The sequence below is a fragment of the Mytilus edulis genome, chromosome 3 (genome assembly GCF_963676685.1).
Source record: "Mytilus edulis chromosome 3, xbMytEdul2.2, whole genome shotgun sequence".
Lineage (NCBI taxonomy): Eukaryota > Metazoa > Mollusca > Bivalvia > Mytilida > Mytilidae > Mytilus > Mytilus edulis.
In genome coordinates this window covers 97,732,531-97,759,644 of record NC_092346.1, presented here as the reverse complement: position 1 = coordinate 97,759,644, position 27,114 = coordinate 97,732,531, and the positions used below count along the sequence as shown (strand labels likewise).

Genomic DNA, 27,114 nt, shown 5'->3' with positions numbered 1-27,114 from the left:
GATAGTAGCTGACAAACAATTTAAACATATGTATCTAAAGAAAGGAAAGGTATATACATAAATACTTCAAAGAACAGAAAAAATAATCTAACATTTTTGCGAAAGAATTATTACTTTTTCTTTATTGCACCAGCAATCCATAAAAGTATTTCATCAAATTAGAGTCAAAGTTGTTTAAATTGTGTCAATGTATTTTACGTCACAAGATCATGATATACAATTTTATGAATAACTGTGTAGAGTTATACAGACAGAGGAAAGACCCATAAATATAATTTGTGTTTTGTCTAGTTGCTGTCCTATTGAAGTTTCTCCTTCCTCTCCTCTTACCCACATTGTGAAGATCAGTTAACTAATTGATAACAGTTTTAATTATTCCATGTCACTGAGTCAATCTAAAAACCTGTCGTACCCTTAACGATATAAAGACCTGTTCCACCCTAAATGAGGAAAATATGATTGGAGTATTTTTATACATACTCTCTTTCTTCCTTCTCTCTATTCATAGCCATCCTCAGTTCCTTTAACTTTTCTTCCATCTTCCTACTTTCTGTTTCAAGTTTCTTTGTTTCATCTTTTGCTCTCTTCACATTGCTGTAAAGAAACAACATTTTAAAAGATTATCAGCAGTCTAAATATATTTGTTAATGTTTATCAATTAGTATCAGTAGTCTAAATATATTTGTAAATGTTAATCAATTAGTATCAGCAGTCTAAATATATTTGTAAATGTTTATCAATTAGTATCAGCAGTCTAAATATATTTGTTAATGTTTATCAATTAGTATCAGCAGTCCAAATATATTTGTTAATGTTTATCAATTAGTATCAGCAGTCTAAATATATTTGTTAATGTTTATCAATTAGTATCAATATATTTGTTAATGTTTATCAATTAGTATCAGCAGTCTAAACATATTTGTTAATGTTTATCAATTAGTATCAGCAGTCTAAATATATTTGTTAATGTTTATCAATTAGTATCAGCAGTCTAAATATATTTGTTAATGTTTATCAATTAGTATCAGCAGTCTAAACATATTTGTTAATGTTTATCAATTAGTATCAGCAGTCTAAATATATTTGTTAATGTTTATCAATTAGTATCAGCAGTCTAAATATATTTGTTAATGTTTATCAATTAGTATCAGCAGTCTAAATATGTTTGTTAATGTTTATCAATTAGTATCACCATAACAGGGTTGAGGGTAAATGGCATCAACAGAACAGATGCTAATGAATAAAAACATAAAATTACAATAAAAATGATTCAGTAACATTATACTTATAAATACAGGTGATGAAGACAAAATTAATTGAGATTTATAGTTTGAAGTGAATCAATGAAATCTAAATAGACAATATCTTATACAAACTGTTTAATAACTAATATGAGTATAATAAAAAAAAATAATGTTATAATATAGGGACAGTATCAATTCAAAGTTCATGTTTAAGATTTGGAAGCAAAATGCATGTTTAAATAAAACAGTTTTACACAATTGACAATACTCATCTTAACTGTTATCTTTTTAGATATTAGGGCAATCTAATTAAAATTAAATCCTTTAATTGCTCCTGTTCTGATATGTCGCGCATCAAGGCTTGATGCGCGACATATCAGAACAGGAGCAATTAAAGGATTTAATTTTAATTAGATTGGATATTAGGGTAACACTTCAACAATAAAACTGTAAAAATAAGATACATACTGCTGTTTAAGTCTAACAGACACATCTTCTTTCTTTGCAGTGTTGATATTAAATGCGGACATCTTTACAGTTTTCTGACTTTACGCTCCCAACTTGAATTCTGTCAGTCTGTAAAATAATAATCATCAGTTAAATTACTCATGAAGTCCTCTCTTTATTTATTTATCAGTCCAAAAAATGTAACATAAGTGTTTCTCAACAAAACACACAAAATCCTACAGTAGGAAATTTTGAAATTGTCAAGAAAGAAATTGTAAATTCAATTTCTAATGCAATTAGTTTGTAACGATAATTTTCATTGGACCTTGACAGATATTTTAAGGGGTTAGATTCCACGTTCTACCAGTCCATAACTAAGAAAGCCCCCATTTTGAAATCCGAAAAAGTAAAAATACTTTTAAGTATGTATGTTTGACAAATTTATTTTAATACATATTGTATGTGGCATTAGAATGGAGATAACTGTATTGTACTTTAAGCTTAGCCTTCGTAAAACTTGATTTTACTGTCGCAAATATCTGTTTATCTATCTATGCTCCGCATCAATAGGTAAACTCAATTCGCAACAGTAAAATCTACCTTTTAGGAAGGCCAAGCTAAAATACAGTTATCTCCTAAATACAATGCAACCACAATTGGTTTCACACTAGTCATTTTTGGGGCCCTTTATAGCTTGCTGTTCAGTGTGACAGTGAGCCTTGAGGCTTCATATAGGAGGCTGTACTTTGTCCTGTAATGGTTTACTTTTAACAGTTGTAATTCAATGGAGAGTTGTCTCATTGGCACTCATACCACATCTTCTAATATCTATTGATTTCAAATCTGAAATAGTATTTTTTCCATGTTTAAAATACTGCAAAAAATTGGGTTGATTCAATTTGAATTAAAAACAATCACTTAAATGATCCCAGACATGCTAGGGGTTCAAATTAGTTGTGGTCTGAAGTTCCGAGACGTATCAGATTTACAGTTGGACTTCCAATTTGGTTATTGGCCACACCAAATGTACTTTTGAGTTTTCAAGTTTCAGAAAGCATATTTGATGAATTTCTGTATGAAACACTTATAACTTGCAAATGTTTTATGGGTGCTTTCATTAAGATCCGCGTTCTTCATATTAACACATCTTCTTCTTCTTCTTCACATACAGAAAAACATCAACTGGTTGATGATTATTTTTTGGGGCATGCCTGGTTTAACAGTATTGTTAAAGGTTAATAATTATAAATATATTTTCTAATTTCATAGTGGTTGTAAACGTTGCTAAACCATGAGTTTGTTTCTCTTCTAATGTGGAGAAGCTTCCAGAACCTGTAAAATATTGTATAAAATACCAAACTGACTCTTATACGCATAGTGATATACACCCTTTATGCAGTCTCATACACCTTATCGCTATTCCCAGCTAACCCGGCCGCTTGAACTTTTAACGTCATTCAACAATCACTTTTCCATTGGGGCGTCAGATATTTTGTTTTATGACATCAAAATTTAATGGGAACCTGTGTGATATCTAGTAGTGGCGGACAAATAGCGATAAGGTGTATACGGGGTCTGTTCTCCGATCCCACTTATTGTTAAAGAGAATCCTGTATCTCGCTTATAGTTTAGTGAGAATCCTGTATCCTGCTTCTCGTTGCCACAATGGCGCATGTTATTTCCTGTGCCTCGCCAAGCTTTGTTTCTTGTTTTCATGCTTAAAAGGGCTCTTCACGGTTAGTTGGGCCATATTGGATAGGGGCAGATTTTCATAATGGAGGTAAAAATGGTGTGAAAAATACAGGAACACATCATTAAAACAGAGCAGTTGCTTAGAAACATGCATAAGAAATGTAAGATTTCCCACACTTTCATACTATTTCCACCTCTTTCAATAAAATCTGTCCCCTATTCAATTTGGCCGAACTAACCGTGAAGAGCCCTATTATTTGACTTTCACTTGTCACGCTTAGATAAAATCGGCCAATCTTGGTCACACTTATATAATAGACCCACCCTATATGTATGTACTTTCGAGAGATTCCGCCAATTTAGACACACCCCTTGATTGACTGCAAGGGTACAGAGGATCCATGTACACTCCCTAAGGATTAATGGAGATGTGTCCTTTACAATATTAACAATCCCTACCCAACACCGCCCAAGGGAGCCTGTAGGACACCGGGAAGTCTGTTATTATGGTGGAGGAAGCCAAAGTACTTGGAGAGAACCAACAGGCTACTCGGTGGAAACAGACAAACCAGAGAGATATCAGAAGATTGATCTCCAGGGTCAAAGTAGGGGACAATTTTCACCAACCGAGGCACCCAAAGTACCCATTTTTATAGTTTAAACTCCATTGTACCAGAGATGTGTGTGAGAGGGTGAAAATTACCCTTCTGATGTACTAATATGGGGACAAAGTCCCCAATAACGGTAGAAAAATCAATAAAAAAAAAAAAAAAAAAAAAAATCGGGAAAATTTCCTTTGTACTAATGAACTCAAAATCGTTAACTTTTTTTTCAGATCTACTTCTGTTTCCGGTCTTCTTCCGTTTCCGGTCTTGTTTGCATAAGACTTTGAATAAAATGTATATTTATCAACATATCAACAAATATAGGAAGGAACTCAACACCCAATCATTTTTAATATTTGTTTGATATGAAAAAAACGTTACCTGGATAACAGCGTTTCTTTGTTTATATTGAATATGACGTCATAACTTAAATAACGTCACAACTAAACCCCTAACAACAGAACCAACATCGGAAACGTTACGGTATTTCCGTTTCTTTTAGGCAGTGTCTGCGAGTACCCGCATGTGGGTACCAATAGTCAAATTGACATTTGTAGGCTATGCGTACCCACATCCAGTTTTATAATAAAATGTAATCAAATCGGAAATATATACAGAAATTATCGATAATATGGGGATTTCGAGTAACACGAGTGAAGCTAGGGTATGACAAATAATATTTTCGAATTTAATTTATAAGTTAATAATATATAATGAATGGTTCAACCTTGCAAATTAAATGCACATGTACTGATTGAATATGAAATATACAGTCCCTGTAAACTATAGTCCTATAATATATAATATCCGAATTTTAAGTTGCTTCCACGCCTCAGAGGCAAAATATTTGTTGATGCGGTGAAGGTTTAAATTACATTTTCGTCAAACATTTTGTTATCTATTTACGAAGCTTCAGAAATAATGTTTTAATTAGGCCTTAATTTTTCCTGTCGAACATGTTTAGAATTTTTTGCCTCCGTGAATACAGGAAAAAATTATTCTGTAAAACTTTGTAGACAAGAGTCAATGTTTGGACCTTTCATCGAACTTTACTGTTAAGTGGTGCCGTACTTTTCACAATTTTTTTTTTAATTTGAACCCCTGGATCCTGTAATCAAAGGCTACCGTTACCTAAATTTCTCCTCAAATCTTCATTTTACCGGATATCCAAGGTAAATATTTGGAAAGTCTCGCGAGAAAAATGGAGATTTTACTCTGGGTTTATAAGACGCTTAAGAGTTGAAAACGTACTTTTGTTTAAGATTAAATTGTGGGCTTAACAGCTGCTTATATCATTGTAATCCAATGCATATAAAATTTTATCAGCCTATATATTTCGCCGCTAAAAAGAATATGTAGCGCTATAAAAAGATATATTTCAGGCAAAACGTTTTTGCGACTTTGATAAACCTTAGCGACTTCCGGTACGTTTTTACTCGCAGCAATTTAGATATTGGAGGTGTTCTACTTCAAGATCACTTTTTCCAAAATGCCGCCTATTGAGAAACTTATATCTGTACAGGAAGAGAAAACAGAAGAAGAAATACAAGCAGCTAAACCAGTTATTGGAATCATATACCCTCCCCCAGAAGTAAGGAGTATCCTTTTAATGTCAACAACATATGTCTCTCACTCTTTAGAATAGAAAAAATATTAGAAAACAAAGTAAAGGTTATTATACATGTATAGTCTTTCTAAAGAAACTTGTGTAGAGGTATGTATGTTGTTTTCCTCCAGAGACAACTGTCTGTCTTGTAGTTGCACACAGAAAAAAAACAAATCCCATTATAATTTTTTTTTAAATCTTGCATAGATAAATAAGCTTAAATTATTAAGAAAGGGTATCAGGTCCATTCGCCCTACTTACATATTTGCCCTGAGTTCTTTCGCCCAGAGAGTCTGGTCGCCCTGGGATCGGTCTCTCTACTTTTATTAAAAAATATTAATATTTGATAAGGGTATTAAAGTTTAACAAACTTATTCAAATATTTATATAATGCAAGTTCTTAAAAAATCATGAAAACGCATGAAATTATCTAAAAATGATGGTGTTTTTATACCCCCGCTTTAAAAAAGGGGGGGTATACTGTTTTACCTCTGTCTGTCCGTCGTACCGTCCGTCCGTCAGTCAGTCCGTCCCATGAAACTTTCGTCACATTTTTCTCAGGAACTACACATCCACCCTTTCTGTAATTTGGTATCAACATTTACATATGTCAGCTATACCATGTGATGCGTTTTCAGATTCATCACTTGACAACTTCCTGTTTACCGAACACTTGTCTGATTTTACACATGATAGCCAAATTGAAAATTTTCGTCACATTTTTCTCAGGAACTACAATACAAGGATTTCTGAAATTTGGTTTCAGGATTTATATAAGTCAGCTATACCGTGTGATGCGTTTTCAGATTCATCACTCGACAACTTCCTGTTTACCGAACACTTCCATAGTTTTACACTATTAATATTATCCACTTGCGGCGGGGGTATCATCAGTGAGCAGTAGCTCGCAGTTTCACTTGTTTTTTTTGCATTAATCATGTTAATTAACGCTAATTGAAGGTAGTAATTTGAAGCCAAAGTTTAATGATAGTCGCCCGTTAGCATGGTTAGTAAACAATCATCAACGAAGCATAGGTATTTAGGTAAGCACATGTATAACATGTACAATAAGAGATAGTCTATGATGATGACAGAGCGATGATTACGTTTGGTTTTCCATTTGCACTTGCGTATTGAGATCTCGGGATTTTTACAAGAAAGGTCCGTCTGAGGTAACTGCATATATGGAAAACATGTTGGCGAATTGTTTGCTGGAAGCAAGCAATTAAAAAAAGTCAACTTCTTCTTAATTTTGACAAATAATAAAATTTTCTTGAGAAAAAAATATATATTTACTTAAGTTTTATAATAAAAACTATCCATTTAGTCATAAAAAACATATACATAAAAGTTTCATATGACTTTAAACATGTTCACTAACAATCAATCAATCTTGAGCAGTATATTGCTGAAGCATGTTAATACTATATTAAGATAAAATATCAGTATGCAGCTTAAATTTCACCTCTTCAATAAAATTTAACCAATGTGCTATATATTTGACTGAAAAACTCTGTGCCCCTGGTGCTTTAAAGGCTGGGGATAATATGGTTTAGCATTTTATAAATATAAAATATTATGATAAATATTCATTGATTGTCTTCAGGACAGTAGCAATAAAGTATATTGGTAAGTCATGTAATTTAGTATATTGTAAGTTAACATGCTTAAATCAAGTTTAATAGTTTACCAGCAGTATTGATACAATGTACAATAAAGTATATCATGTATATTGGTAAGACATATTAGTACATTTACATTGTTAGTTAACATGCTTAGGTCAAGTTTAATAGTTTCTTATGAGTATTAATAAAATAAAGTATAATATTGGTAAGTCATGTAAGTATTATATTGTTAGTTAACATGCAAAGATGAAGTGTAGGTGTATCAATACTCAAGAAAAGAGCATAACAGAATCTCAGTGTTCCTAAATTGGTGTATTTATACACAAGGAAGGAACAAAATAAGAATTTACTGTTCCTCTGCAAATTGGTCACAAGTTTGCTGTACTATCAGTATCTGTCTTTAAATCTCATCTCTTCACATGTAACAAAATTTTACAACATACATGTACATCTATCCCAACCATGTCACCCACACATGAATTTGTTCATGTGTTGAATCAAACTAATTTTTGTATTTATTTTAAATTAAACAATTTGTGGTTAAAATTTAGAATCTGCAACTGTGTAATTCTCATTCTGTTGAACATGTACAGTTCATACATGTATATGAGTACAAAAATTATGAAATCATTAAGTTATTGTAAAAGGCAGTTACATGAAATAAGGTTTATAGGCTAGAGTGATACACATGAAACATATTCAGTTCATATTCAATTCTTCCTCACAACATTTGAAGAAATTGTTAGTTAAGAATTTTTCAAATATTGATACTTTTGTTAATTGAAAGAATTTATTTTTATTTTACCTCTTTGATCTATATAGACCAGAATACTACACTGAATTGTAACATATATCATTTCTTTAACAAGGATTCTAAGATATTGTAGACAAGACTGCTAGCTTCGTTGCCAGAAATGGACCTGAGTTTGAGAGCAGAATCCGTCAGAATGAAATTAACAACCCTAAATTTAATTTCCTCCAACAAAATGACCCATACCATGCATATTACCAGTATAAAGTCAAAGAGTTCAAGGAGGGCAAAGGTAGATAGATTGCTGGTGTTTAAATAATACCTACTACAAGTACAAAGTCAGAGAAAACAATGGTCATGATATGGATAAGATTGTTATGTTATGATCTGCATTTACAATATATACTTTATTCTAACATGACGTCCTTCAAACGCTTTGAGTACACACCCGTGGTAAAATATGAATATATTGCCAGTGCTGTTCCGATTGTACTCCCACGTCATATGCTTTTTTCAATCGGAACTACTCTGCCTTTCTGGTTGCACGAAGAAATTTACTGCATAGCGAGAATGGCCGAGTAGTTACGATTGATGCTTTTTTGGAAAATGACGCAGTCATTGTTCCATAACTGCCGACCTGAACTTCATTACATTGCTCTGCCTACCGCGCTTGGTTTCGTATTTCCTATTTTCCAAACAAACTGGAATCTGCTTGTGTTATCATTATGCATCATTGTGTAGTATTAAACCAGCCAGGACCCAGTTTACACTGGTTTTTGCTTGTATTCCACTACACTCGAACAAAGTGTTGTAGTTTGACGGGAACCAGTTTTAGAATTTGTAAACTACAAAACGTAATCGGTTATTGTTCATTCCGTTTTGGTGTTTCATACCGACTTATATGGTTTGAATAAGCTTAAGACCATTCAAACATTAATGTGATAGGTATATTAAAGATTGTTTTACAAAAGGATTGAACTGTTTTACTTTCAAAGTCGTACTATAGGGATATCTGTCATATACGGATTTCCACTCTCACCGGTTAATTTCTTCTTTTACACGTGCTTTGGAAACTTCCTGTTTAATCGCAAGTTTTAAAATTGTTTTTGAGTGAATTAAACTTATTTTAACAATCATGAAGCGTTCCAGAATCATTTTAAAGCAGTTTCTTCTTCTCTTTGATGATGGAAAATAGGTTTTCTCAAGAAAATACCGCAAACGATCGCAGAGGAATTGAAACGTACAAGTCAAGTCGGCACCTGGTTAAATTGGCATCTAGTCAAATCGGCACCTATTCGACGTCAATTCGGCATCCAATAATATTTGATATAATATTTTCTATTCAATTAATTAATTACTGTTACCAAGTACATAGTGAATATGTTGTTGTGTATTTTGGTAAACCACGAAACGAAAGTGAATATGTAGTGTATAAAGGTAAACAACGAAGCCCTTACCAAAGCTGTTGTTTTAACAATTAGACAATTTGTGTAATTGTAAAAACAAGTCAATTATTAAAATAAAATGGAAAACTATGAGTCCCTTTCAATAAATCAAACTTTCATGCCAAATAATTAGCAAATTTAAGGTGTTTGTTTTTCAGTAAAGTTTAAACAGCATTAAACCAACAATCCTGTAAAATGCTCAACTGGTTAAAATAATGCAGAAAAATACACAATATCTCATGTATTAGTCCAAATAATTATGACGTCTGGCAAGGCTATTTTATTATTTTTCTGGGACGCATTCCTACGACGTTCAGGTGCCAATTTAACTAGGTGCCAGTTTGACTAGAATTCTTTGACAAATGTTTGAAACTATCTGAGTTTCATTAGACCTTTGATAGCAGTAACAAAAAGATTATTTACTTAATATTTTGTGGGAGAAGGGGGTTCAGACTGTGTGGCATCAGGTCTGTTTGTGCCCAATACATTTTCGCACCCTACAAGTACGCACATTCACACTCTCCTCATTCACGCCCAATTTTAATTCAAATTCAAGTTGAATAATTGGAAAATTATGGTTGTTGTTTTAAATTGCTTTGGTGTAAATACTGAATGTATTTATAGCTTGGTATGAGTAAAACATTGAAGATTTTAAAGGAAAAAACACAAAAGATAATTGTTTTTAACAGCTTGGTCCCATTGATCTGAAACAACGAAACAATAAAACATAGAAACCAAAATATAGCAATCCACTAATATAACCAAAACATGATAAAATTTATTCAACACGCAGAAACAAACATAGTCAGAATCTCACTTCATTTTGAAACAAGTCAATGAAACAAGTTATAGCAATACACTAACCAAAACATGATTAAGAGTTATTCAACACAAAATAAAACGTTGACAAAATACCACTTTATTAGACAGGATTATTATTATTTTTAGCAATACCTTATCCAAAACATAATTAAGATTTATTCAACACAAAAAAAAAATTGCTGTCTCACTTTATTTTGAGACAATGACAACAATTATACTTATAAGAAAACACTTGCTTACATAGTTATTAAACACAAAACCAATTAAGATTGGGTGCGAACATGTAGGGTGTGAAAGTGAAAGGGGTGAAAATGAGTGGGCGCAAACGTGAATCAATTATATGCTTACGATACATGTTGCATTGTTAAACTAATTACGGTATGTGAAAATCAAGACTTGCATAAAAACTATCCCAATATTAGAGACAGTGGCGTCATTTTTCTTCAGAGCTTTCAGCTCTTTGATTATGAATGAGATACCCGACGTCATAGAACAATGACGTTAGAATGTAAGCATTTTACGGGAAAATACACGCTTGTGAATCCGAAAATCATCACAAGGAAACATACACAAATGATGCTAAAATGTGGCAAAAGCCCTTTATTGTACATCATATAAGACATATAAATAAATTATCATTCAAAATCATCCAAAACTGTCTAAATACATTATTTTAAATAGTTTAAGCATGTCACTAATGCAGTTTGCTCCGTTCTTTTACGCTAGTTTATTAGTGCGTTTATTTATGGGAACGGCAAATATTTGCCTACACCTAGAGCGCTTCGATCCAACAGAATTGCCGTATGTGTCCTATCAGAATCGAAATAATTCATGGGGGCTTGAATATATCTAGATTTTACCACGGGTTGTCCCTTTATGCCGATATTTTACCCCTCGCTATCGCTCAGGGGTAAAATATTTGTCATAAAGGGCCAACCCGTGGTAAAATCACGATATAATCAAGCCCCCATGAATTATTTCTTAATTACTTTTAAAACAAGATCATTAAGGTGTTTATGTTTATCAATCATGCAAAAGAAACCAAATTTTAATCTTAAAACTATACACAGAAAAAGAGACTCAAACTGGTATCAGCTAAGATTTATAAAAGCAATTTAAAAAACGGAAATTAAAAAAAAACAATGTAAAGGTAGCAGCTGATAATATAATGGCATAAAAAACTGACAAATCTTTTTTTGTCAATTTTATGGGGAAACAATTATGGACAATAAGTGATATTTGGTATGTAGTTGTATAAGTACAAGCACATCTCATTTCCATGGAGATTATTTTGACCTTGAACTTCTGCATAATTTACTTGTGGAAGTAAAAAGTAAAATCACAAAAATACTGAACTTAGAGGAAGATCAATTGGGAAAGTCCATAATCACATGGCAAAACAAATAACAAAATGCATCAAAAACGAATGGACAAAAACTGTCATATTCCTGACTTGGTACAGGCATTTTCAAATGTAGAAAATGGTGGATTAAACCTGGTTCTATAGCGCTAACCCTCTCACTTTAATGACAGTCTCAACAATTTCCGATATTTTTACATTGACGAGTAAAATGTTTTTGTACTTTAATTTCAACATTTGGACTTTACCATCAGATCTACATACAGGTGAGACTTATCTCTGTGACAACAGTTTATGATAATAATGAAGATTTTCATTTTATATTATTTATTTTTGTTTTAGCTCAAGAACCAGCTGTTCCCAAGGTAAGCAAATAATTGATGATAATAAAATAATTTCTTAAATCAGTTCTGAAGACGAATTTCCCTGGTTATCTGCCTAAATGTATTCTGATTCAGTCACTCAACTGATATAGGATATTAATGGTAACATGATGCAAGACTTATTTTCTAAAGATGTTACATTTATAAGAATAGAATTAAATGCCATTTAAGGTTGAATTGAAATGATAATAATAACTGAATAAATTGCAATTAGATCCAGTTTATCTTTTATTACAATAACGATTCTTGTTTCTTTGCAAAGTCAAAATGTTCAACAGAGATTTTTTCATCAACATTAAGTTTATCTCACTTAAAAGACATTTAAAGAAGACTATAAACTCTACAACTATTTTTGATTTTTTTGGGGCTTTGTATTTGATGATATTAAAAATGGCATGTACCTCCACAAGTGATTTACTCTTTGAAAATGGATTGTTAATGAAAACATGGCACAACTTCTATTGATTTATTACTCCCTTTATTGACAACAGCCAGGTCAGTTGGCAGCTGTTCAGAAACAACAGGCAGAGCAAGCTAGATTGTTATTGGAGACTATTGTCCCTAAGGAACCGCCACCAGAGTTTGAATTCATAGCAGATCCACCATCTATATCAGCTTTTGATTTGTAAGTAATATATATTCACATTCCAGTTTAATCATACTTGAACACCAACATTTAAACTATGAAATGATAAAGTGTAAGAAACTTTATGGATAAGCGTTCACAATCCCCATAAGGCCAAAAAATGTATGGTGTGTTTCTCAGACAAGGCTAATGTTTGTATAGGAACTTATTCAAAAATGTTCTTCAACATATCAAAAGGTATCTAATTTTAGCATAATATGCAACAGAATTGCTTTATCCAAACATGAGTTGACATATATAGACCACTCTTTTAAACATCCATCACATCAGGTAGAAAACATTCTTTAAAGCATCAGTTGATATATGTTAGAATGATTTATTTTATGCATCACAAAATATTCTTCTAAATGCATTTTTTTGACATCTTATTAAACTTCTGTGATTTCAGAGACGTAGTAAGACTAACAGCACAGTTTGTAGCTAGAAATGGACGACAGTTCCTTACAAACCTAATGAATAGAGAACAGAGGAACTATCAATTTGATTTCTTACGACCACAACACAGCTTGTTCAATTACTTCACTAAACTTGTAGAACAATATACAAAGGTAAACACTATTTCAAGTGTCAAAGTTTAACCAGCAGCCAGATTCTTTCTCATAATACTAGTGTTATCAGGGGAGGTAATAATTGTAGAAACTGTCAGTCTTCAACCAAATTTTACTGGTTTCAAATAGTATAAACTGCTGTAAGAGTGGGACTCTCCTTGTGTTTCACTTTATTGAGATGTTAGAATTATCAGTTGATCACATCTCCACACCAAGTGCTAAGTAAATATTAGTTTGGATCCTAAGTAACTAAATAAATCAAAAAGATGTTTAGACTCAATTATGCAAAAATGATTTCTTTTTATCAAATAATGCCATAAAAGTAGTTCTTCAGCCTTGGCCATATAAAAAAAATGCATCGTTCAAATCTTTATGCAATGTTTTTTGACAGTTGACAAAATATGCATCATGTAAAAGAGTTACAAATGTATATACATGTTTATTTTAGATATTTATTTTATTTTGATTTACAGATTTTGATTCCACCAAAAGACTTACAAGAGAAGTTAACTAAGGAATCTGAAGAATATAAAGAGGTAAATAAAAATCATAGAAAAATCTCAAATTGAATTAATCATTGTTAAAATACTTAATTATGCTTCACGTTAAAATGTCACATTTTGATAGGCTAATACGAGGGTGTTGATTTACTCTATCACATGGCTGAGAGGGTGACAATTTTTTGTCGAGCCTGCAACTTTTGTTGCAGAAAGCTCGACATAGGTATAGTGATCCGGGGGCGGCGGCGTTAGCTAACTTCTTAAAAGCTTTATATTTTAGAAGGTGTAAGACCTGGATGCTTCATACTTTGTATATAGATGCCTCATATTACGAAGTTTCTGTCAGTCACATGTCCAATGTCCTTGACCTCATTTTCATGGTTTAGTGACCACTTGAAAAAAAAGTTCAGATTTTTTATAATGTTGAATTCTCTCTTATTATAAGTAATAGGATAACTATATTTGATATGTGCGTACCTTGCAAGGTCCTCATGTCTGTCAGACAGTTTTCACTTGACCTCGACCTCATTTCATGGATCAGTGAACAAGGTTAAGTTTTGGTGGTCAAGTCCATATCTCAGATACTATAAGCAGTAGGGCTAGTATATTCAGTGTATGGAAGGACTGTAAGGTGTACATGTCCAACTGGCAGTTGTCATTTGACCTTGACCTCATTTTCATGGTTCAGTGGTTATAGTTAAATTTTTGTGTTTTGGTCTGTTTTTCTCATACTACTGTGAAAGTACTTTTATTCGTGGGGTACCAATTTTCGTGGTTTTCGTGGATGACTTTATCCACGAATTTAAGTGTCCAACGAAATAAAACAACCATTGTCCAAATCAAGACATGGAAAGATCCCCATCGGTAGGTTTGACCACTGATATGATCTAGAGAATATATTGAGTACTCCAAATCTAAGAATACTTTAATGGCAGTCACAGAACTACAACCGCATGCAGGATTATACCCATTTCATCTTTAATAATCTAAATTGTACAACTTTTGATCCTTTAATTCTCATAAAAAATATTTTTTATCGATGAAAGTCAGATTTCCGGGTCAATGTTTACTTTGCAATTTCCTTCAATCCAGACTATATGTAACCTTTGTTTCTAAAGGCTTTAATTTTTCAATTTTTTTTTTTATAGAATACTAAAATCCACGAATTTAAAAACCCACGAACATGTAAATATTGCTCAATCCACGAAAATTGATACCCACGAATTAAAGTACTTTCACAGTATATGCAATAGGTCTACTATATTTGTTGTATGGAATGATTGTAAGGTGTACCTGTCTAGCGGGCAGATGTTATGTGACCTTGACCTCATTTTCATGGTTCAGTGGTCAAAGTTAAGTTTTTGAGTTTTGGTCTTTTTATCTAATACTATATGCCATAGGTCATCTATATTTGGTGTATGGAAATATTTTATGATTTTTATGTCAGTCGCGCAGGTTTTAATTGACCGTGACCTCATTTTCACTGTTCATTGCACACTGATTGCACAGTGTTAAGTTTTTGTGTTTTGGTCTATTTTTCTTAAACTATAAGTAATAGGTCAACTATATATGTTGTATAGAAGCATTGTTAGCTGTACATGTCTGCCTAGCATGGTTCATCTGACCTTGACCTCATTTTCAAGGTTCATTGGTCTTTGTTTAGTTATCTTGGTTAATGTTAAGTTTATGTGACAGTTGTATTAAAGCTTAGCTTTATACTTAGGACTATCAACATAATATCATTGATTAGTATAGAAGGCGAGACATTTCAGTGTGTGCACTCTTGTTTTTAATGTTACCCTCTTGTCCAGACCAATCAGTAATCGATTATTAAAAGAAAAATGAATTGAATTTACATCAAGTAATTAAATACAATGCTTAATTTCTACATTTGGCACAGATTTTATTATTTGACTTAAAATAAATTAAAAAAACCCTTGACTTTTGTTGTTTTTTCTTATACCCATCACGTTGTTATGTACGTGACGTCATAGAAAATACTTTTAAAATAAAATTCATCTGTAAAAGACAATAATGATAGGACATTCAGTATAATAAATTAAATAACACATAGCTGAGAGAGTGATAGAGCAGATTGGTACTCCTCGAAAAAGCATTGTCAACCTTGGCTTCATCGCGGTTGACAATGTTTTCTCGGGGTAACAATCTGCTATATCACCCTCTCAGCTATGTGATATTTATATAATAACAATTCATTGCCAAGTTAACTTTATTTCAAAAGTATTGCACTGGTCCTGAAATTTTGACAAATCATTTCAACATTTACAGTTATAACAGTGTAATCTAGTAATGAATTTAAACACATCACTTTAAATAATTTAGAATTAAATATTTTCTGTTTAAGGTATTGCAGCAAGTAAAATACAGAGTAGAGTGGTGTAAATATCAAATCAGGGAGAGAAAGAAGGAAGAAGAAGCTCTAGAAAGAGAGAGAAGTAAGTTATCTTAAGGTGGTACCCAACACTTTCACTAAAACTAATTTGCAGGCTCATTTAATTTTCATAAAATTTTGACAACGTATTTACTTTGGCCCTTTAACAAAAATGTGAAAATTTCAAAAAATTTGAACCAACCAATTTTTCACAAAAATTACGCTGGTTACATAGCAGTTTGACAAACTCTAATTTTGATCATTGAGAAGCTTAACATTCCCTTAACAACACAACGTAATTAAAACGTTCACCTGATTTTACAGAGTTATCTCCCTGTAGTGTTAGGTACCACCTTTAATGGTCCTATCTCAATGAACGATAATGGGTTTTTGTTGTAAGAAAATTTATAAGTAGTTCATATTCATATTCATATTATTATACTGAGTTTGTATTTTTTATTTATTAAAAGTTGGTTACTTCATTTAGAAAATTAGAAAATATAAAAAAAAATGTTATATTTATTAATTTAAATATATTCTTCTCTATATCAATAAAACTAGTATATGTGACTGCAATTGGACAAATATCATTCTTTTTAGCTGGATTTTGATTGGTTGAATACAGATTTAATGGAACAAGCTCAAACTTGATTGGTTAATTATTAAAGAGAGAATCGAGCAATGCTTTTCACATCTACATGCTTACATTTTTTGGATAGCCAGATAGTCATCTAATTGTATTTTAGACATATGTGGCTAACTGACCAAAAACTAGGCAAAAATGTCTAACTGAACCAAACCTAGGCCAATGTGGCTAACTAAACCAAATCTCTGTCAATATGAAAAGCAATACAATATAATACTTTAATGTACACATTAAAGTACAATGTACATAATTCTTGTTGGATGTAGAACAATAGAAATTCTAATGATTTTCATAATATATTGTTTACAGATCTTAACAGTAAAACAATGTTTGATAATGTTACCAAACGAAAGAGTTTAAAAAGAACAAGATTTGAGTATAAAGGCATGAATTTCTAAGCCAGATGTCAGTCAAATTTTGTGAGTTATTGATGCTAATTACTTATTAAACTACCTATAAAGCAAATTATTTTCTATTACAGTTGCTTACACACAGATAGACTGGCATGACTTTGTTGTTGTAGAAACAGTGGATTTCCAACCCAATGAACAAGGTAATTCTAAGATTGAGAAAATATTGGATTTCCAGCCAAAGTATGAAACATTTTTAGATCAGACTAGAAAAACATATATGGTCCCTACACAAAGAAATACAGATCAGCTTATGGGTTTTATGCTTTTAAAAATGTTAACATCATTCCTAAAATGAGTGTAAAACTTTATATCAGCTTTGAAGAATGCGAAAAAAAGAAAAGAAATTGTAAAAGTTTGAAACAAAATCTAGGACACTGTTAAGTGGAAAATGTTTCGCCAATTTTAGAAATAGATGAAATCCCAAAAATATTCCCTCACTTAATCTTAAAGAGTCACCTAGAAACCAAAACAAAAGCAAATATAAAACATAGCAAATAAGTTTGGACTTTGGAATTGTGAAATTTAATTTCTCCTAAAATAATTTAAGTTTCAGTGTATTTTTTCCATTTCAGGTAACTTTCCACCTCCCACAACACCAGATGAAGTTGGAGCCAGAATTCTAATGCAGGAAAGAGGAGGAGAGAAGGTATTTATAAGTGTTATCCAAGATTATGTACAAGTTGGTAATTTATTGTTAAATTTAAAAGGAATTGCAGGTTTAAGGGTATTTTATTTACTAAAGGTTTGATTTTACTTTAATCAAAGTAAAGGGGATAAATGACATTATTCAGCACCAGCTTATTAATTTATTGCTTTGTCTATTGACATTTGAAAGAACAGACTTAAGTAAGGTGATGTAGAAAACTAGCAAATATTGTCGTTATTACAGGAAATATCATGTGCCAATATTATAAGTTCTAATTGTTTTATATAATTTTCAGGCTGATGATCAGATGGAGGTTGAATCAGATGAGTCTGAAGACGAGGAGGATGGAGAGGGGATAGATTTTGACAATGCTCCTACACCTCCCCTACCGGAGGGAGATTTACAGGTAAAAAAACACAGAAAATGTTCTTAGACCACTATGCAACTTAGGATATTTATATGATAGGTCAGCTCGCAGTCAGAATTATGTGTCTGGGTGTCAAATGTTTTCCTGAAGACTGTTCCTTGTGAACTAGCTCTATTAAAACAGATAAGAAAGGTCTAGTACAAAGCAGGATACATTTTAATATTACATTATGTTCGTATCCTGAATGTATTTAATTTGCCACCGGACATTCAACAGCCATCTATCATCATTTAAACTATCTGTTTTTTAATGACCTCGATGATCTCATAGTAGTGTGCTGACAGGTGTGGGTGATTGTGGGTCCAATCCCCTGGGGGTTAAATCAATGACCACGATGGTCTCATAGTAGTGTTAGAAAATATTCCAAATAATTAAATTAAATGATGTATTTAAATTTGTATAGGAGATGGAAGGAGAATCATCGTCTGAAGAGGATGAACCAGTGAAGATTCCAACTCCTGCTCCACCTCAGCCACCTATGCCACCGCCGCCACCACCACCCAGTGAGATACCACCATTGCCACCTACACCAGATCAAGTCATCATCAAGAAGGATTACAATCCCAAAGGTTTGTTAACTGTAGTCACACAAATCTCTATCACAAAAAACATCCTAGTCTGCTTTAAATAAATTGAAGTCTGTATAACAAAAAAAGTGAGTTTAAATGACTTGATATGCATTATTTTTTGCTTTTATTAAAAATCAGGAGAAACTTTGAAAACTATTAATATGCTTGCTCTCCATATACATGATATACCTTTGTTTAGAAGGGAAACCCATTATGTATTGTTAGAGTATTTGAATAACAAATATTAACATGAGTGATTGTATGTTTTTATTGACAGCTCGTCCATCCATGGGAGAAATAACCACAGACATGGTGTCACCAATTACTGGAGAGAAAATCCCAGCACACAAAGTCCAAGAGCATATGAGAATAGGTTAGTAGTTAATAGATAGATATGTAGTTATTCTTCCTTATCCATCATAGTATGACAGCTACCACCATTTGTCTCTACCATTTCTCTATTCCAAGACATTCTTGAGTGCAAAAATTTACTTTACAAAAAAGGTATTAGCAAACCTCTTCTTTTGTTCATCTGATTTTAAATGAATAGAAATAAGCTATAAATGTGATATATCGGCCAGTATTGTATATATGTTTATGAATACAGATTTGTGAGAGAAACAAAGGCCAATGTGTATCAGTTATTATTGCTAATAAAATCCCCTGAACCATTCAATAGGGCCTAAATTTGAAGATGTCAGAACACTTGTTTTCATTGTAGTGCTAATTTTCTTCATTATAACACTGATGTGAAATTTAAGATACTTTTATCCACAAAAATGTCAATACACTAAAATAGTTAATGTTGTGAGTATTTTAATAGCTTTGTTATCACAGTTTCCATGGACATAAATGAAATTTTACAAGTTTGTTATATATTATTTTTTATAATTGAACAGGACTACTTGATCCTAAATGGATTCAGGAAAGACAGAGAGCTATGAATGAGAAAAAGGAACAAGAAGAAGTTTATGCTCCTGGTGTTTCTATTGAGAGCAGTCTAAAACAACTGGCTGAAAGACGTACTGATATCTTTGGTGTTGGTGTAGAAGAAACACAGATCGGTAAAAAGGTGAGTTTTCAACAATTTATTTTTTATTATTTTTCATCTTGTGGTACAGTTCACAAATTTTCACATCACTGAGACATGTCAGACAGATATGATGGTTAATACTATATATATGTTTACAAACCAAATATACATTACATTATGGTCAAGGTATTATTCCTTTTGTCTTATATCTTATATTTTTGCAGAAACTAGAATAATATATACATATAATGTAGGATTTTTGTTTCTATGCTGGTATAATTTAGAAATTTTGGGTATCGGCTTTAAATTATAAATGTCTTGTGCCTTTGCAATAGCATCAACCATACATAACAACAATGCACCAACTATAACTTACAAAAAATAATATCTTAATAAAAGCATTATATTGCTGACAAAAAAATTAATTTGAAAAAGCAATTCTGAATGATTACAATTTTTCAGATTGGAGAAGAAGAAAGAAAAGAGCAGAGAGTTGTTTGGGATGGACACACAGCTTCTATGGAAAAAGTCACACAGAAGGCTAGAGAGAACATCTCTATTGAGGAGCAGATTGCTACAATACATAAAACTAAAGGACTGGTGTAAGTAAAGATCTTGATCTGTTTACAAGAGAGAATATCTCTGTTGAATGCAGCATTCTGCAGAAAACTACAGCTTGAGTAGAATAAAAACACATGTTAATACAATGATTTATATGGGTGGAATAACAATTAACTATTTACATCATATTAAAAATGAATTGAAACATGTGATACAATACCACATGGGTTGTACAACCTCAGTTAGTCTTTGTACAAAGGTATGACCAATTTCTGTGTGATAAATGTCCACCTTCAAATATTTTATGTATATTCACGTTTGAACAAGTTCTGCCTTAAATCAATAAAGTTTGCTCAAAACGTTAATCAACCAAGACATGCACTATGAAAGACTCTTTCTGCCACTAAAAAGATGGTATACATTTTAGGGAACAGAATTTAGTTATTGGTCGTCATGGGGTCAAATATGAATTGAGTATAGCAAGTTGATCAATGTTTTGTTTAGCATGCTTTTATAGAAGAACTGTAAAACACATTATCTTTTTGATATTTATTGTTTGATTTTAGTTTTAACATATAGTTCTTGTAAACAGTACTAAAACATAGATTTACAAAAATTAGGCGATATACAGACTTTTTGATTTACAATCAATAAAACCTTTAAACTGTTGACTTTACTATACTGAAGAACCCTTGCCTTTGAACTATCTTTGGATTATGTCTGAAAGTTCAGAAAATCCAAAGGTTGAAAATTTGTTTAAACAAATGTATACAAAAAAAACAGAAACCTGTGAAATTTTTTCTTTATTTACAAATCTATATAAAGAGATGATATTGAATTTCAGAGCTGATGAGGAAAAAGAGAAGATTGGTCCAACTGTTCCTAAAGTCCAGCCTCCACCTCCTCCCCCTCCCTCTAAACCAGCTCCCCCTCCCCAACCTCCAATAAATATGCACAAAAGTATGGCACAACCACCACTACCAAGACTACCAATGTCAACACCACCAATGCCACTCATGAATCAGCCACAGAGACTAATGATGATTTCTACACCTAGGCCACCAATGAATGTTATTGGTAAGTAATAAAATAGAAGATGTGGTATGATTGCCAATGAGAAAACTCCACTAGAGAGCAAATGACATATAAATTAACAACTATGGGTCATTGTACCGCCTTCAACAATGAGCAAAGCCCATACCGCATCGTCAGTTATAAAAGACCTGGTAATGACAAATGTAAAACAATTTAAATGATAAAACTAGCCACCTAATTTATGTACGAAAAACAAATATATATCACAGCAACCGACTATCAAGTTTGTACTCAGACAATTTACATTACCAAGTAACCAGTTGATATTATTCATATTATTAAGCACTGAAGATAATAAATGAGTTTAAAACTCACAGTGAAGCTAAACACTTTCAAAGTAAGGCTACCTAATTAGTATAGTAATTAATTATTTCAGTATTGTGAACGTGCTTTGGGGAACTGTATTATTACATGTATCCAAACTGGTTAACATAGGTGTGTTTATGATATTGAGTTGAAGTTCTTGATTTAATTTTTATTGGGATTTCATTAAAGGAATGCAGCCTCAGCCCATGATGCCCCAGCCTATGATGGCCCGTCCACCACGTCCAGGGTTTGCACCAACCCTGTTGGCTCACCCCCCTGGTCCTCCAAAACCACCATCTATGGATGAACCTCCAGCAAAGAAGGCCAAGACAGAAGAACAGTTGATTCCAGAGGATGTGTTCTTGTCCAGAAACAAAGTATATATGTTTTCTGCAATAATCACAAAATTTGCTTTTAAAATTTTTATGAATGATACACTGGCTTGAATATATTTAAAAATCTACTATTTTTTCATTATTTTTGGGGTGTAACTTTTTCTAAAATTGTAATTTACTTTGATGTTAAGAATATCTATATATGTACCAGACTCACTTAGCTTGTTTTAAACAACAAAATTACAGCCAAATTATTGCTTTATACATCCATCAATTCAATTCACAGTTTTAAGTTAAACATCTATCATCTGTGAATCTGTTGCCAAGGTTTACCTTTATTCTGTCAATAGATAGCCATGGTTAATCTGTCTTCGGTGAATTTATTTCTAAGGTTAATTTTTTTTCTAGAAATTTATTGCAGCAGTTAATTTTATTCTATAAAGCTATTTCTTAGACTGAATTTATTTTCTGTGAATTTATTGCTTAGGAATAAAATTGAGAATGGAAATGGGGAATGTGTCAAAGAGACAACAACCCGCCCAAATAAAAAACAACAGCAGAGGGTCACCAACAGGTCTTCAATGTAGCGAGAAATTCCCGCACCCGGAGGCGTCCTTCAGCTGGCCCCTAAACAAATATATACTAGTCCAGTGATAATGAACGCCATACTAATTTCCAAATTGTACACAAGAAACTAAAATTAAAATAATACAAGACTAACAAAGGCCAGAGGCTCCTGACTTGGGACAGGCGCAAAAATGCGGCGGGGTTAAACATGTTTGTGAGATCTCAACCCTCCCCCTATACCTCTAACCAATGTAGTAAAGTAAACGCATAACAATACGCACATTAAAATTCAGTTCAAGAGAAATCCGAGTCTGATGTCAGAAGATGTAACCAAAGAAAATAAACAAAATGACAATAATACATAAATAACAACAGACTACTAGCAGTTAACTGACATGCCAGCTCCAGACTTCAACTAAACTGACTGAAAGATTATGATTTCATCATATGAACATCAGGCACAATCCTTCCCGTTAGGGGTTTAGTATCATACCATCATAACATATATGAGAAAAACATAACCCGTGTCATGCCAACAACTGTTTTTAGAATAAATGTGTTTAGTTCCGATGCAAAGACCTTATCAATGACTCAATATTAACGCCAAAATATGCAATCTTTAATGACTTGACAACAGTATCGTAATTATATCCCTTCTTAATAAGTCTATTCAAAGGTTTTGTATGTTTCTGAGGTGAATACTGACACCTTTGTGCTTTATAAAGAATATTACCATAAAAAATTGGATGTGAAATACCTGAACGTATTAAAAGTCTGCATGTTGAGCTATATTTACGAATAATGTCTTTATACCGATGATAAAATTTACAGAATCTATTTTCTCTGAGTTATTGCTAAGGTTTTATCTATTTTCTTTGAATTTAATTCTAATTTGAATTTATTTTCTATGAATATATTGCTTTAGGTTAAATCTGTTTTCTATGAATATATTGCTATTAGGATAAAACTAATTTCTGACAATTGATTGCTATGTTTACTATGTTTTCTATGAAAGTGTTGCAAAGTTTTAATCTATCTTCAGGGGCCTGTTACCTTCAAAGTTATGGTACCAAAGGCTGATGACAAACCAGAATGGAAACTCAATGGACAGATGTTGACTTATACACTACCACTTTCTGACTCTGTGAGTATTACATAGATTACAACATTCAACATATTGCTTTGAATATATCAGATTAATGGTTTTACAAAAAAATTACCAATTCAAAACTATTTGCTGTCTATAAACTGTCTCTTGATGTCATCACTTTGCTTCCCTAGGGTGCAGGAAATAAAAAACCTTGAAATGCTCAACATTCCTTTAAAATTGTCTATAATGTGCTTGTATGCCTATTTTGGCTGTAATCCATACAAACATTTACTCAGTTGTGTGTTTGTAAACCATAAACTAAACTACCAAGTTTGCAATTAAAAAAGTAAATTTATAATGCTAATTTTGACATAAAACTTACACAACTATATATTTGAAATGTGTTTTAAAACTTTTTGTATGTCTATCAAAAGATTTTTTTAGTTGGTGATTTCAATTATCTGCAGCTATTTTATAAAGGTATTCTTATTTGTGATTCCAATCCTCTGTTGAAATGGAAAAAACAGAAAATGGAGTAACAATTTATAACACTCAATTTTTACATGCTCATGAAAAAGAAAAAAAAAGAAAATGAAAATAAGTATTAAATTTTTTCATATCGGTTGACCCTCCTAGATCATAAATACTTTTTAACAAATGCCCACAATTAACACATACTTATATTTCAGATTGCTGTTATGAAAGCTAAGTTAAATGAGCTTCTGGGACTAAGATTTTAATGAATGTCCACAATTAACATGTTGTACTTATTTCCAATTGCTGTTATGAAAGCTAAGTTAAATGAGAGTCTGGGACAAAGATTTTAACAAATGCCCACAATTAACACGTAGTACTTATTTCAGATTGCTGTTATGAAAGCTAAGTTAAATGAGAGTCTGGGACTAAGATTTTAACAAATGCCCACAATTAACACGTAGTACTTATTTCAGATTGCTGTTATGAAAGCTAAGTTAAATGAGAGTCTGGGACAAAGATTTTAACAAATGCCCACAATTAACACGTAGTACTTATTTCAGATTGCTGTTATGAAAGCTAAGTTAAATGAGAGTCTGGGACTAAGATTTTAACAAATGCCCACAATTAACACGTAGTACTTATTTCTAATTGCTGTTATGAAAGCTAAGTTAAATGAGAGTCTGGGACAGAGATTTTAACAAATGCCCACAATTAACACGTAGTACTTATTTCAGATTGCTGTTATGAAAGCTAAGTTAAATGAGAGTCTGGGACTAAGATTTTAATGAATTACCACAATTAACACGTTGTACTTATTTCAGATTGCTGTTATGAAAGCTAAGTTAAATGAGAGTCTGGGACTAAGATTTTAATGAATGCCCACAATTAACACATACTTATATTACAGATTGCTGTTATGAAAGCTAAGTTAAATGAGAGTCTGGGACTTCCTGCTGGTAAACAAAAATTACAGTATGATGTAAGTTATCTGACAGTAGAAGATAAAATCTGGTAAAATATGTGTTGTCATTTTGACTGTTACTTATTTTCTGTGGAGTACATAAGATAACTACATGTAAAATGATAGCCATATTTCTTGTAGAAAGTTGGTAAATTAGGAGAAATGTAGATTCCAAAGAATATGGACTATTTATCACCAAAAAAGGCTTTAGGGGTGCTTTGGTCAAAAAATGTTTTTTATATAGTACTCATTGTATGTAGTTTCTGTCCATTTTTTGTTGTACTAATTTTGCACAGCCAACAAAATAGTTTAGATCAGTGATCTTAGAATTATACATATTTACTTATTCCTACAAAATATTTAAGATGTTATTGCAGTGTGCCAAGAAGTTGGCAAAACCTTTCTATTCCAAAGTCTTCTCAAAAGTTTATAGAAAACTAGGGAAAATCATAAATTTTACAAAATATACAAAACTTGTCATGGTTTGTTGCCAGAGGAACTTGTCAAATGTAGAATAAGTTTTCCTTTTCTGAACATGTTTGAAGCTAGTCATGCAAGAGCAAATCTAAGATCATGATAATTCACATGATTAACTGATTAAGTTCCACCACATTACTTTTGATTGCATTTTAATAAAAGAATTATTTCTTGTATCAGATTTACACCATCAATTTATTGACTTTTCAGGGTATCTTCATGAAGGATTCTAACTCCTTAGCTTACTACAACATCAATAAGGGAGCTGTTATTAGCTTACAATTGAAGGAGAGAGGAGGAAGGAAGAAATAAAGGGAGATAACAAATGTAGACAACTACAATGACAAGGGGAGATGACTACACAATTGACAAGGGGAGACTATTGTTAGTGTTCTTTATTATGGTGTATATATTGTATTGAAGTCTTATAGATATTGTGAAAAGGGCTCCAAAGACGATTGTAATTATGAAATGTGGTAAATGTTTTTAAAGATGATTGTATGAAGCTGTTTATGAGCTACTTTTTTCATTCATTCTTGTCAAATTTATATCATGTGATTTTGATTTCACTTGACTGTTTACATTTTTCTCGAAGCATAAAACTAAGTTTAAGGACCATTCATTTATGGATTTAGCCAAAGTTTTCAATTTTCCTTTTTATTGTATCTACTGATTGTTTGTATTTGGGTTTCACTGGCATATTTAGGGTTTCAAAGAATGTTTGATACAGAAACTTGTTGGAAAATAACAATTTCAATATATTTGCATTCAGTAATGTTTATTACATAATGATATATTATATGGTATGATTCACAAAAAGTTTTGAATGATATATATCCCAAATTATGATTTTGAAATTTCGAAAAAGTTATTTTTATTAATGTAGAAACTTGAAACTTGGTAAGTTGACATTATTGATAAGTTAATTACATATACAAACAAGAAATTTATTTGAAAAGATTTTTGTGCTGAGAAAATTTTTGACAATTTTTTTATGCTGTAATACAATATGTTGTTTTTTATAAGACAATTTAAATCGACTAAAACACAGATAATTTCATGTTTAGATGTAGTCTTGATGCTCAATGATGTTCAAGACTAATTCCTTTTTGAAAAGGAGTTACATTTGGTATAGGCATTTTCATTTTATTCATAGAGATGTTATGTTATAACATATAAAGTATATAGAATCATATGGTGACTTTTTAAATTCTTTTTAGCTCACCTGACCTGAAAGGTCAAGTGAGCTTTTCTCATCACTTGGCGTCTGTCGTCTTCGTCGTCCCTCATTGTTAACTTTTACAAAAATCTTCTCTGAACTGCTGGGCAAAATTTAACCAAACTTGGACACAATTATGATTGGGGTATCTAGTTTAAAAATTTGTACAATGTAATGTAGACAATGTACCACATGGCCTAAAGATAGCCCATGTACACCATGGCAG

General features: G+C 32.0%; 2 protein-coding genes across 7 annotated transcripts in view; one reads left to right on the top strand and one right to left on the bottom strand.

Annotated features, from left to right (window-relative positions):
- LOC139517903 (zinc finger B-box domain-containing protein 1-like) overlaps window positions 1–5,208 on the bottom strand; it is a 34,648-nt gene extending 29,440 nt beyond the window's left edge. For all 4 annotated transcript variants that reach the window (XM_071309396.1, XM_071309398.1, XM_071309397.1 and 1 more), the window contains exons 1-3: window positions 5,120–5,208; window positions 1,713–1,820; window positions 481–594 (exon numbers count right to left, since the gene is read on the bottom strand). In XM_071309396.1, coding sequence (XP_071165497.1) covers window positions 481–594; window positions 1,713–1,774 — 176 coding nt within the window. In that variant the 5' untranslated portion in view covers window positions 1,775–1,820; window positions 5,120–5,208. The remainder of the gene's footprint in view (window positions 1–480; window positions 595–1,712; window positions 1,821–5,119) is intronic.
- Window positions 5,209–5,383: 175 nt separating this feature from the next.
- On the top strand, window positions 5,384–26,864 carry LOC139517905 (splicing factor 3A subunit 1-like). 3 transcript variants are annotated; one of them, XM_071309400.1, is made up of 19 exons: window positions 5,384–5,586; window positions 8,098–8,262; window positions 11,940–11,962; window positions 12,472–12,605; window positions 13,015–13,174; window positions 13,648–13,710; window positions 16,040–16,130; window positions 17,194–17,265; window positions 17,698–17,771; window positions 18,067–18,177; window positions 18,602–18,767; window positions 19,045–19,140; window positions 19,667–19,839; window positions 20,263–20,402; window positions 21,206–21,438; window positions 21,952–22,139; window positions 23,707–23,808; window positions 25,139–25,210; window positions 25,880–26,864. In XM_071309400.1, exons 1-19 carry the CDS (start codon window positions 5,478–5,480, stop codon window positions 25,979–25,981), a joined length of 2,274 nt encoding a protein of 757 aa, XP_071165501.1. In that variant the 5' UTR covers window positions 5,384–5,477; the 3' UTR covers window positions 25,982–26,864. The 3 variants fall into 3 exon arrangements, with proteins under 3 accessions (XP_071165501.1, XP_071165502.1, XP_071165503.1); XM_071309401.1 differs by lacking the exons at window positions 25,139–25,210; window positions 25,880–26,864 and adding an exon at window positions 24,618–24,683 and having other exon boundaries at window positions 5,452–5,586; XM_071309402.1 differs by lacking the exons at window positions 25,139–25,210; window positions 25,880–26,864 and adding an exon at window positions 24,444–24,513 and having other exon boundaries at window positions 5,452–5,586.
- The last annotated feature ends 250 nt before the right edge of the window (window positions 26,865–27,114 follow it).

Bases quoted from the DNA above. Each gene is read 5' to 3' on its own strand.
- LOC139517905 (XM_071309400.1), top strand. From the start codon at position 5,478: ATGCCGCCTATTGAGAAACTTATATCTGTACAGGAAGAGAAAACAGAA. The intron at 17,772-18,066 runs GTATTTATAAGT...TATAATTTTCAG, and splicing joins AGGAAAGAGGAGGAGAGAAG to GCTGATGATCAGATGGAGGT. The intron at 23,809-25,138 runs GTGAGTATTACA...CTTATATTACAG, and splicing joins CACTACCACTTTCTGACTCT to ATTGCTGTTATGAAAGCTAA.